Source organism: Lonchura striata, chromosome Z, assembly GCF_050655825.1.
Source record: "Lonchura striata isolate lonStrDom1 chromosome Z, ASM5065582v1, whole genome shotgun sequence".
NCBI lineage: Eukaryota > Metazoa > Chordata > Aves > Passeriformes > Estrildidae > Lonchura > Lonchura striata.
This window is the reverse complement of record NC_140740.1, coordinates 73,629,384-73,642,434: the sequence shown is the minus strand read 5'-3', so window position 1 is coordinate 73,642,434 and position 13,051 is coordinate 73,629,384. Positions and strand designations below refer to the sequence as shown.

The 13,051-nt window shown below is 37.9% G+C and overlaps 1 protein-coding gene across 2 annotated transcripts in view; it reads left to right on the top strand.

Annotated features, from left to right (window-relative positions):
- Window positions 1-832: 832 nt before the first annotated feature.
- The window catches only part of ANKRD31 (ankyrin repeat domain 31), a 62,678-nt gene continuing 50,459 nt past the window's right edge, over window positions 833-13,051 (top strand). For both annotated transcript variants that reach the window (XM_085566893.1, XM_085566892.1), the window contains exons 1-7: window positions 833-996; window positions 1,654-1,709; window positions 3,380-3,459; window positions 6,743-6,789; window positions 7,382-7,476; window positions 8,482-8,522; window positions 11,849-12,508. In XM_085566893.1, coding sequence (XP_085423019.1) covers window positions 848-996; window positions 1,654-1,709; window positions 3,380-3,459; window positions 6,743-6,789; window positions 7,382-7,476; window positions 8,482-8,522; window positions 11,849-12,508 — 1,128 coding nt within the window. In that variant the 5' untranslated portion in view covers window positions 833-847. The remainder of the gene's footprint in view (window positions 997-1,653; window positions 1,710-3,379; window positions 3,460-6,742; window positions 6,790-7,381; window positions 7,477-8,481; window positions 8,523-11,848; window positions 12,509-13,051) is intronic.

Here is a 13,051-nt window from a genome sequence, read left to right as displayed (position 1 = left end):
TCACTAGAGTGGTTTGGGGTCTGTAGTTTCTGAAAGCACATGTCACCACGTGCACTGACATGGAGTTCTCGTACCAGCAGCTCTGCGGTGGCCTGCCTGCAGCCTGGCCCTGTGCTGCGTGCCCTCGGGGCCACCGCTGCCCCACTGCCCAGCAGATCGTAGGCAGAGCTGGGCCAGAACACCTCTGCCTGAGGAAAAGATCTGTAATCGACAGACGACCACTGCGAGACCTAGGCGCTTGTGAATTGGCACCGATCCATTGCATGCAAACAGCACCTGTGGCTCCAGCCAGGTGACAAGAGGCACAGCAGTAGCCAACAACTCAACAGGAACGCTTTGTCAGGACCTGTAGTGACAGGACAAGAAGCAACGAGTACAAATTGATGGAGGGGGAGTTTAGGTTGGAGATTAGGAAGAAAGAGCTCCTTTGAGGTGGTGAGACATTGGAACAGGTTGCCTAGGGAGGCTGCGGATGCTCCAGCCCCAGCTGTGCTTGAAGCCAGGTTGGACAAGGCCCTGAGCGACCTGGTCTGGTGGGAAGTGTCCCTTCCCTTAGCAGAGGGGGTTGAACCTAGATGAAATCTAAGGTCCCTCCAACCCCTTAACATTCTATGATTCTAACACGTCAGTCAAAGCCCAAGTAATCCTTCAGGGTCCCCCTTTGAGGCTGTCCGGCCTTTTTCGCTGATAAGACACTGTTTCGCAGCCCCCTTGCCACCCCGTAAGTCTGTTGGCCGGTGCCCGGTTCTGAGTTTTGAGAAGCCAGCGCCTGAAGCGCACAGGCTCGAAGCGAGCCCCATCTGACCGCGCCCGGCGCCGCCGAGGGGCAGCGCGGCCCGGCCGCAAGATGGCGGCCGCCGCGGAGGGCGGCGCGCGGCCGCCCGAGGGGCCGCCGGCGGAGCGCGGCCGCCACAGCGACACCGACAGCGACGAGACTGTCGTGGAGGGCTCCGTGACGGAGAGCGATGTGGAGGAAGAGGAGTTCCACAGGAGGAGGTGGGAATAATGCGGTGCGGCTGCGAGCGGCACCTGCCCACCTGCCTGTGTGGGGAGGCGGCGGCTGAGGGGGCCGCTCCCCCTCAGCTGAGGTCTCCTCTCTCGCTCTCCCCTCCTGTTTTTTGTTTTCTCCACTTTGTTCAGAGCCGTTTCGTATGCTCCTGGACCTACCATTTTTTAGCTCTGTTTTTACACACCTTGTGTGCCTCCCAGCTTATCTCCCCCCCACCCACCATTCTAGTAACATTTTAGTAAGCAGAAGTGAAGTGTACCAGGAAACAACTCGGAGAAAATAAACACTATTAAATACAGTTCGTGCTAGTTGTATTTCCCTTCAACTTTGCCTCGCTGTCATCTCTTGTATCCTTTAAGATAAAGCAAGGACTTGAAACCACACTCCGATCTTTATGATGGCTTTGTCGCACTGTAGTGCTTGGAAATACTTAAAGCAGCGAGGTGTCTCCCTAGTTAGGGTTTTCTATGCAGAAAATCCATACATCCCTTGAGTCTGGGGTTTTTTACTGTTTCTGTCAGCGTTCTCCCAGGAGTGTCCCCACGGCAGAGGCTGGGATGGATGCTTTCAGGTGCCCTTTGAGTTTATAGGACTGTAATGTTTACAGCTCCTTAACGACCTTTTGTTTTGTTTATTTTGCAAAGGTTGGCTTTTCTTAACGAGGACGTTGCTTTAACAACTGAGATAAGTATTAATAAAGGTAGGACAGATTTTTTTCGGTCTGTGTTGTTTTTGTTTCCTTAAACTGTTGCTTTGGATTTTGCTTGAGTCCATGTTTAAACTTGGGTGTTGCGTGAAGTTGTTTAGAAACTGTGTGCTCTTAGATTATATTCCTAATTATAGCTCATATTTTAAAAGATTCTTCAGCATATTTTTAATATTTGATCAGGTTTGCTCTTGAGTTCTCTCTGTTCTTCCTGTGCACTGTGACTGAGAAGCCCTGTTTTAGGAAGTGTTAGAGCTATATGTAGGGATATCAGTTTTATTTACATGTATGTATTTCTGTACATGTGTTTGTGCAGAATAAAATAAATGGATTCTATGTCCTTAACATTTGTACATAGCTCTAGTTGCTTATGGTATTTTTAATATCCCAGTAATATTGTTAGTTTATCCTTCTCTTTAACATCAAAAAATTGAGTACGGCTATTTCAGTGCATTATGTTTAGTATATCATTAAATACTTTCAGCATGAATGAATGCACACTCATTTAAGGTATTAAAATATTCCCTAATGACTCCTGTAGGGCAGGCTGCATGAGCAAGCATGTTTTAGTTACATAATAGTTTCACTGTACTTCCTTGACATTTTTATATGTTCCATTTGACTTGCATACTATAGGTTTTATTTCAGTGATATTTCAGACTGGGAATACTTTAAGTGACACATGGTGTTCTTCCAGATTTAGTTGTGTTTATCTTTTTTCCAGTTTGAAGATCTGAGTGCACCATAGTTTTTTATCAACCTGCTCTGAGTTAACACAAATCATACCTTCAGCCCATTGAAATCTGCAGAAACTCCAATAGCTGTGATTTCCTAATAATTAACCTTTTATAGTCGCTTGATAATCTTAAGTGAGAAGTATCATCCCATTTTGAACTTCCCTATGGTTGTTCACTGGAACTAAATCCTTGCAATGTTCAACGTACATGGGGCATGTCTGTTTAACTGTGTTCAGTTTATGGGATGGGCATTTGTCTGACAGTTGAGTGGGGAGTTTTGTCTCTGCAACTGTAATAGATTGTGATATTTTTAGTATTCTGCCTGCATCATATTATATTTAGGAAGTTGGAATTAAAATTTCATCATTCACAGTTTTGTGCATACTTGTATCGTAGTAATTTGGTGATGAGATACATAGTATAAATATTAATTTGATTAGTATTTTATTAGTGTCAGTAACAACATCTTAGTTTTCAGGCATACTTAAGGATTTCTCTCTTTTTAAATTTTTTTTGAGAGAAGGTCTTCATTTGTATAGTCATTAAAGAAATGGTGCCATCTAGAAGTACAAGTATATTTCAGTCTTATGGATCAAGCAGGTTACCAAAATTGCAGTTATTAGTGTAAAAAATATTAGGAAAAACCTAATCTTTGATGTAAAATCAGGGATGGTGCTGGAACACTAAATGAAATAAATTGCCACTGCTGGTTCATTTTATTAATTTATCTTTCATTCATATAGATTCAAAATCTAGTGTGATAGACTATATAGCCAGTTAAATCCATTGCATATCAGAAATTTTGATGCATGTAGCTCAGTTACTGAGTTATATAAAAAGTTATGGAATTATAGAATATTACATAGCACTTAAGACCATCAAAATTTTAATTACTGAGGATTTTTTTGGATGTTTTCTTTTTTCTAGGAACCTTTTCTCCAGAAATCAGTTTTGTACAGAAATATGGTGGTCACAAATATTACGATAAGGCAGAACAGATAAACCCAGTAAGTCCACCAATGGTAATATTTTCCGTAAGCATATCTAATGATTATTTATTGATAAACCCACTGGGCATCCCCTTGAGGAGGTCTAGTGGCTTACAGCTGAACTGAATTTCTTCTTGTCACCTATGTAGCACACAGTCTACAGGAATGTATCAAAGTGTCTTTGCTGGTCTTTCATTAGATTATACCCTTCTAAATTTAATCAACATGTCCAGGAAAAAGATGAAGAAATTGTGGAGCACAGACTTTTTAATATGTTCCTTTCAGAAGCTGAAGGGTAATCCTTTGGGTTGACTGTACTAAAATACATCCTGGTTTACTCATGAGATTAGCTGTGATCCAATGATTGATCAATTGCTTCTTTCAAAAAGAAAGAGCTAATAATCCAAAATGCAGAGTAAAATGTCTGCTTGTATGATGATGGGGTAATTATATTACTGTATGAATAATTCTGCATTCCCTAATTGGCTAATTGCATTCCCTAATTGGCTACTTTTTAATGTATTTACCATGGTTGGTAGCTAGTCCATAAACTTCTATTCAGCTGAGCAATTAGCTTTCCACCTGCATATGGCAGGGTCATGAAACAGAGATAAACAGGTTCTCTGCTTTTAACTGTGACTGTTGAACTGTCTTTAGCCTGGATTCACCAGTCCAAAGCCTACAGTCTGTGTATCCTTATGCTGGTAAAAGAGAGTTTTTTCTAAAAAGAGCTAGACTGCTTCCTAGATGACAAAAGGTGCATTGAAAAGAGACATGCTTTCTACTGAAGTGAATGTTTTACAGCTCATTCTAGAATTGCAAATAAATTTGTCTCAACTGACAATGTGAGAAACAGTGAACAAAATCCAAAAGATGCTGTTATTTCAAAAATTGTTCTCCGTAACTTTATTTTGCTCCTTGCTTGTCTGAGAGTTGTCATGACTGAAGTTCATAAAATGATTTCCTAAAGATGAGAGGAATGAGAGAAGTGCACATTTGCTCTTTCCCTTTCCCCTCTGGGAGATGATCTGACTAGCTGCTTCTTAACCTTACCCTTTGGCTCCCTGGTTCTCACCAGATTAGCCATTCCCAAAGCTGAGGACAAATGCCCAGTCCACTAAAGAAAAAGTCAGAAAAGCAAAGAAACCTAGTACTTTTCACCAAATAGTTTGGCTAATTCTTAGTATTTTTTGTTTTGGTGAAACCTGTATAGCAAGACACTGGCAACTTGGTCATGCACAGCTTGGGGACATTTTAAATTGTAAGTTTTTACTGAATACTGTAAGGAGTGGTCTTGGCCTGTTGTCTTTGATACCTACATGTGTGCATTGCACCAATGTGGCTCTTCAACCACTTCAAGAACCAACATGGAATGTGCTATCGTAGAAGCTTTCCTTCTAGTTTGTCCTCAGAAATTACATATGAACACAGCACATATGATCACAGCCTGTGACGTGATATGAGGTTTGTGCAGAGTAAATGGCTGCACATGTTTTTAGGAAAAAGTAACATCTGTTCCAGAGAGTCTTAGCTTTCTTTGTACTTCAGATGGGTTATGGGAGACTTAGCATATGCAGTCCTGTCTTTGATTCCATCATGTAAAAAATTATAATTAAGAATTTTCATCTACCAGAGATGCAGTATATATATATATAGATAGATTTTGTGGGATCCAGGTTCTTTTCAAGTAATTTTCATTATCTGTTAACATGGTATTCTATAGCTTGCTCAGACAGGTGTAATGATTGTAAGTTTGTGCTTTCCCCTTTTTTATATTTTTTTTTTCTTACATTGTTTGGTGAAGTGCACCATAAGTTATTAGGTAACACCTAACAGCTTTTAAGCATTGGTCTTTTTTTAGATATCCTCCAGAGTCCCCTCCTATAGTTGACTGTATAAATAAGTGTTAAAGTGAGAAAAATTACTGAGATTTTGCAGGAATTTCTTCACCAAAAATGAGGGCAGGATGAAAGGCCGTTCTCAGTACTTCAGTCAGTGGCCAGAAATACAGTTTGTGTAATGCATGTGGTTTGAGAAGATCTCTCAACCAATGACCAATACACTGATTTCACTTAGAACCTAATTTTTTAGCAGACAAAATAGCATCTTTATCAGAGTTGCAGTGGTAGTTTGCTGATGTTTTAAAGTACCTCTCTGAGCAATGCTAGCCAGTTAGAGAGGTTTAGTAGTTGCTCTGTTATTCTTCTGACCTTGATCTCTGGATAATGTTCTCTATAAATATTCAGGCTGACTTGCCTGAAGGGTCTGTTTAGGCAAAATAAATAACTTTCTGCGAACTATCTAATTGCCATGTTTTGGAATAACATCAGTCAATAATTGTTGCACAACCTAAAGAATCTGTTCTGTTCCAGGGAACCTCTTAGCAGTCCTGGCTACTGGGAAATTTCTATGTCCTACTCTTGAAGAAATTGTTAAGGTGTTTGTTATTACTGTGTGGCTAGTACCTTGTGTAAACCAGAGAAGCTGTCACTTAGTGTCCACACCAAGGTGTTCTTAGAGTCCTCTAGAGCTGTAAGTGCTGCAATGTTGTCCACTGTAAGTCAGTGATTTGTTTAAAATTGCAGCCAGTGTGTGTACAGTCCACTAGTAATACTTAGATCATTGGTGAGAGATCCAATCCTAGTTTGCCTTAGACTATGTATAAAGACTCCTTTTTCCATACTGAGGCAGTTCTCTGCATTATTGGCAAAGGTACAAAAAACAGATCCAGGGTTTTTGTAATAAGGAGTTGGAATTTGGCTCTTGCTGTGACATCAGTGCTCTCCTTAGCCACCTTCTCTTTCCTGTGTTGGCTTGTGGCAGACCTGCCACTCAGAACTGGCTATGTGCAAGTCTTGAAAGTTCCTTAAATATGGTATTTGTAGGGATATTGAGAGCAGAATACTAAACATCAGTCTTTGGAATAGCACCCTATCTTATTTTATGAAAAAAAGTTATCAAAAAAAAGACTGAAACTGTGAGTTAAAATTAAAATACCTTGTGGTTTGGTCCTTTGATGTATAAAACATCTTAAGTTTGAAGCAATCATATCTTTCTTGCAACAGTTTGTTATCCTTGTGAGTGAATGTTTTATTCTATAGTCTTGTTTTATTTTTCAACATTTTTGTCAAATAGTACACATAAAAAGTGTTTAAGCTTTTGTATCTTAGTAGTAATGTATATAATAATTGGATCTAAGAATTCCATTTCCCAACTGAATTACAGAAGGAAGATGATAAGCCTGCAATAAAACTGAGAAAATAAACAATTAAGTACTTACTTGTTAAGTTTCTTCTTTCAGGTACTTCAAGAGACAGACATATCTGACCAGTCTCAGTCCGTACTGAAGTGAGTATAGTATATCACATAGGATTCCAATCATACATAATGTAATTAAATAATCCTGTTATACTTCCATTTGTATGTTATTTTATTCCCAGTGTTCTATTGAGAAATAGTTTTCTTGTTTGCTTAGTGAAGGAACTGTATTTATGTTGGCAGTAGTTCAGTGTCCAATATGAATCAAGCTGTACTTGGATTTATTTTTGTTGATGATACTACCTTAAATGTATTAAGAACACTACCAACAAGAAAAACAGAACTTGGGAAAAGCCATTAGACAAATAAAAACTTGTAATAAATAATATTAGGGTTTTGTTCCTGAAAACTTTGGAAAGTTTTCAGTAGAAAATAGATTACAACAGAAATATAGATAGAACTAATAAAGAATAGAAAAGGCCATTTTTTTTCACTTAGCTAGTTCCACATAGGAAATCCAGAAGTTTTATTTATTGCATGTCCTTGTAAAGAAAAGTACACCTCTAAATAACTGCAGCTGTTTCCACAGATAGCAGCCAACTCAAAGTATTGTAAAAATGTTCCTACGATGGGCAGATTACAATTCTTTAATATTTTTTATTGTATTATTATTTAATCCTAGGGGTTGGATAAACCATTCATCACCTACTGAAAATATTTCTAAGACTTGTTTTTCATTAAACTGTGCAGCAGAAGAACAGCAAAATAATTCTGTAGGTACGTTGTATTTGTAGAAAACTAGGAGTTGATCCAGCTGTGTCAAAATCATTTGAGAAAATAATTTGATAAGCTGAAGATGTGTATCCATGTAAGTTTATACAGAATCTGACTATAGATGTTTTTTACAACAGTTGTTCAGTTTTTGTAGTCATGGACTGCAAGTTCTGTTTTTGTAAGTATTGTGTTAGGATTGTTTGAAGAAATAACTGTTTTTTCAAGCCAGTAGTATATAGCCAGTTTAAAATTATTTAATTGCTGTGGAATTTTCTGAAAAGGGTTACAGGCCACATGGTGCTTAAATACCTTATAGATGTGTAAGGTAAAAAGGTCATGGAGGGTTCCTACTTGCTGCTTTCTAATATATCCAAGAATCAGAGGCATCTGTAAGAAAAGAGAAACAAAAATGCTACTGTTCCTCAGGTCTGCATGGCATGTGCTACTTCTTAAGTTGTAGTTCATTCCTCAGTATTCCCAAAAGTGCAGGACTAACCCATCTGTTTTGCTGTCTCCCACTAGAGTTTATTTTTGGTAATCCAACAGAAAAACATTCACTTTATTTTTGATTAGGAAATTGCCAGGGAGTTGAATGTTGAAACAAGGTGATGAGATCAGGGGGTTTGGGATCATTGCTATCCAGAGCCAGTAAGTTACTGGATTGTTTTAGCAGTATTGTCTAACTGCACTGTAATTAGAGAGGGCAGAGGCTTGGTCTTGTCATGTCAAATGGGTGGCAATTCCATCTGCTGACAGTCTTTGGAAACACAGGACTCTAAACTACAGGAAGAAATGTGACAAAATAGCTCTGGCATATTATTTGGTGACTAACAGAGCCTAAGCAGAGATTTTATTGTCAGTTCTCCTTAGGGGAACATGACTATAGTAATTTTTAAGGTTTGAAACTTAAGCCTTAATTAGGAAATTATGCCATTTTTTAAAGAGATTATAAGAACATTCAGAAATGGAAAGTAAAACTGAAATAGTTTTCTATTCTCCTAAATTTAGGTATCAATTTGAATGGATTTCAGAGGGATTTAGAAGAAAAGGTAAGAAAGCACATAGCTGTTTACACTGACACTGAGCACAGTGAAAACAACTTTAAAGCTAAGCTTTATTTTCTGTTTTTTCCATAGAAACTGTTTTTTCTATAAGAACTGTAGTTGTTAAACTTGCAGTACACAAGTATAGAAGCATGGCCATTAAAGTGAAGTGGGAAGAACAGCATCATGAGACAGAATCTTTAAGCGTTGTTACTTAAGCTAAAGTAATGAAAACACTTAGTAGCTTAAAATGTTCCCCCCAATGAAAGCTATAAGACAGGCAGTGCATTTGGAAGGTCTCTGAGGAGAAAGAGGTTATCTGTAACTGTCCTTTTGTTTGGGAGAGTCTTACTTGTGGTCAGAAATAGGTTGCAGCAGAGTTTCTGCTCTGAAAGACTCTGCTTAATGCAGATACCATATCATTGCTACTGTACCATCTACCTCCATTGATTTGTACCTGCAAATAAAAAGTTAGGGTTCTATATAAATCAGTTTTACTTGGCATTTTTCAAAGATGCTTAATGAGGTTTATGTCTGGGAAAAAGCAGTTCTTGGTAGAATTTATCAAAGACAGATTTGAGATGAGTATTGATACCAAAATTGGCCACATAGTAACTTTCTAACTCAGTTGTGAATATTTGAACACAGTCATTCTTTACTGCAGCAGTGGTCACTTGGAGGATCCTTCACTGAGTGAATAGTGTTTATCATACACACCAATCCCACATTCATTAGCTATCCCCCCCTTACTTGATGTATATCTATGATTTCATTTACGTAATTGCACCCCTTATCAGAAGTCCTTGTATGGCTCTTTAGGGTCTTCTTTGGGCATTTTCAATGTCCCATGTCATTTTTAGGTGCCTGTTCCTTGACCCCTACTTTTGACTAAGCATGTTTTCTTGTTTTGCATAATCTCTTCTTTGTCAGCCTTGCAGAACTGAGCTGGCATCCTGCTTGTGTTTTATATGGCTTCTGTTTGCCTAATTACCCCACTTTGTCTATTTCTCCAAGGCTATGCTGTTTTATTCTACTGTCCTTATCAGAGTAAAATGCTGTTCTTTTCTACTGTCCTTATTGCTCATATCTTCCAGCAAATACAAGTGATGACAGGGTAAAATATTCCATCTCGGAACAAAGGGAAAAAATGAAATCTCTAAGGATATTATTTTCTGAAAAATATACAGCTATTAATATAAAACTATGAGTTTATTAAATGAAACATTCTCATTGTACAGGGTTAGTCCCAAAGAGCAAACTCTTAAGTGCCTTGAAACAGACATTGCCTATTATTAATAGCCTCTGGGGAAGAGGCAGATTGAATGCATTGGGAGTATCTCCAGAGAAGATATTTTAGGATCCTGGAGTAACTAGGCTGGAAATAGTCAGTACAGTGGATTTTACTTTTTGGATATTGGCTGATGTTGGCACTAGCAAGGTCTGAGTCCTGCAGAAGCATCTTTATTGAGATAAACCAATGACTGTTACAGTCTTCCATGTATTGATTTGAAGCAAGGTCAGGACAGACACCTTGACAACCACCAGTGAGTCATGAATAGCTTAGTTTTGTGTATCCCTGAAAATACAAAATAAATCTATATTATCATCTGTGCATAGAATTCTGACAACTCACAATTAGTCTTGCTGAGTTTTCTTGGTTTTGATGATGTAGAGCACTGATATCTTTTGTGGTTGGTCTGTCAATAGTAGGGCTAGTACTGTTCAATGCCTTTATTAGTGGCCTGGAAAATAGAACACACAGTACCCTCAACAAGTTCAGAGATGGTGCTGGGAGACATGACAGATAGACCAGACAGTTGTGTTGCCATTCATAGGGACCTGAACAGATGGGAAAACTGGGAGGAGAGAAATCTCATTAAATTAATCAAGGGGAAATGCAAAGTTCTGCATTTATAAATAACCTCAGGCACCAGTACAGCTGGGGACTAGCTGGCAGGAAAGTATCTCTGCCAGAGAAGGACTTTGGAATCCTGGTGGACCCTCTGCTCTTGTGAGACCACATCTGGAACACTGCGTCTGGAGTTTCGTGAACATGTCACATTTAAGGGTTGAATTTCAGTTGACTTTGGAGATTTTAGAATCTTGCAAAATTTCACCCACTCTTCAACAAATGCATTGAGCCTTTTTCTTGGGAAATTTGTAATACATATATATGCTGTTTATACCATGGTTCTTCAAGTAGAGGAAGTTATTGCCAGTGAAGTTCTTTTTTTTTCCCCCAGATGTTTAAAGTCTGGATGAATTAAAGAAGTGGTGTAAAACTAAAGTCTAATTCAATAAAGCAAAGTATGAAAAAATGAGTACTTAGAAACTATTTGATGCACATGTAAAAGATAGGAAACATCTGTCAGGGGAATAATTTTTCAAGAAAGAAACAAGGATTTATACTAGTTTGCAAACTGAACCTGAGTATATGCAGTCATGTTTATGACCTTACTACGTTATTGTGTGTGAGCTTTATTTAAATCATGTTACCAGTGGTTAAAGGTTTCTTGCATTGCCTGGTATTGCCACTTGCTGGCAGCAAGACTCCAAAAATGCATTAATAGAGATTTTCTTAGATCAAGTATTAATAACTACAAGCACTATTATATACAAATGTTATATAGAAAAAACATGGTTTAGGTCTCTGGAGGCATCATGTTTTTTTTTTTCTGCAGAGCATTTAAAACAGGATGGGGAAAAATGAGAAAAGCAATTTCTTCATGTAAGAATGGGTGCTTCTGTTGAATGTAGCTTAAAGGGATTAGAAAAACAGCAGTACTACTTTTCCAAGAACAGTTATGATTTTGTGCTCTGTACTCAGTGTGGAAGCCACACCATGAAAACTTCTCAAAATCCTAAGGTTTTGAACTGAAGTATGTGCAACACAAATCCTGCATATCTGTATTGGATCCACATAAACACATAATCAAAATGTTATTGTGAATATGTTTACTTTCATTATTTCTGTGACAGAAATTTTTAATGACTTTATTTTAAAGACTTGTAACTCCCTTAGGTTATTTTGCCATTGCCATTGGTAATGACATAATATCTTTATTAGACTAAAACAGGTTCAGTCTCTTTTGCCCTGGATTTTCACTGCTATAGAAATCAACAGCTGAAGTTGAAACTTCTTTTGAAACTTTTTGAAACTTGTTAGTATATTGTATGATGGAAGGCTTTGAGTCTTCTAGATTTTGCAAAAGTTCATAATAAAATGTACATACATATATAAAGAGATAACTTCTAAAGTGAATCTTAGTTAAATGCTTTTTAGAAAGAGTTGCTCCATTTCTTTCTGTAAACTTTTTAAATTTAATTTTTAGATATCACGAAAATTAAGTAATAAAGATTGCTGCCCAGAAATAAGCCTCTGTCGGCATGATCCTGTGGAAGACATAACAGTTCAAGAGGAACAGATACTAGAAGATACATTTCCACATGGTTTAGATAACTGCCACAGAACCTGCATGACCATTATTGACACAGATAACACAGTAAAAGAGCATTCCTTCAATAATGATACAGATCTTTCACTGTCATCCCTAGGGAAGATTTTCATGGATGTATTCACTGAACAGAATATAGAGACTAGTGAAGTTGACATCAGTGATTTGTTGAGATACCCTAGTGATTCTGAGAGTCTTAAAGTTGAAAACCCATTGCCTGACAAGTTAGAGTGTCAGGGTCATTCCTGTTCCGTCAATCCATCAGCAGCTGAGAGCAATGATGCCCTGCCAGTAGAGCTTGTGGCGCCTCTGAATGCCTTGTCAGCATCAATGGTACAAGCTGCCACTCCTGTAGTGCCAAATGAGAGACAGCTCAATGCCAAGAAAGAGCAGCTAAATTCAGAAACCAGTGTTCTGCAGGTAGATGATGACTATACTCAAATAACAAACGTCATGGAGCCTCAACTTGCTACAATTCAGGCAGAAGAAATAAACGCCTTCACTGGATCTAACTTGCAGAGCACAACAAATGAGCAAGTATAACCACAGTTTAATTCATATTTGAAATGTTATGTTTATCATAAATTATTATATATAGTAGCCAAATTACTTGAAGATGGGAATCTTAGTAAAGAACAAACTAGCATAATTAATTTGCATGTTTAAGTAATTTCAGTTGTTTTTGTTTTAAAAGTCCACTCACTACTGTATTTCCTGTTGGGTGTATCCATTTTATGAAAATAACTAAGATTACTGGGATGGAAAATCCTAGTAAAGTTAATTTACTGACTGATGTGGAAACCTAGAATCAGCCTGGTATTTTCAAAAACTCCTAGACTGCCTGTACATCTTCTGCGTCTCATGTTCTCTCCAAAACACTATTCTGTTATTTCATTGTAGCATACCAGTATATATCAGCCAATTCCATCTCCAGGTTCCTACTGCATCCTGTTCTTTTTATGATCCAGGCAATAGTGTGCTGTTTTCTTTTGTCATAGTTCTCACTGCTGTAAATGCAAATGCTTTGCAAGTATTGCAAAATAGATTACAGCTATGTCTTTCTTATAGACTAAGAAGATT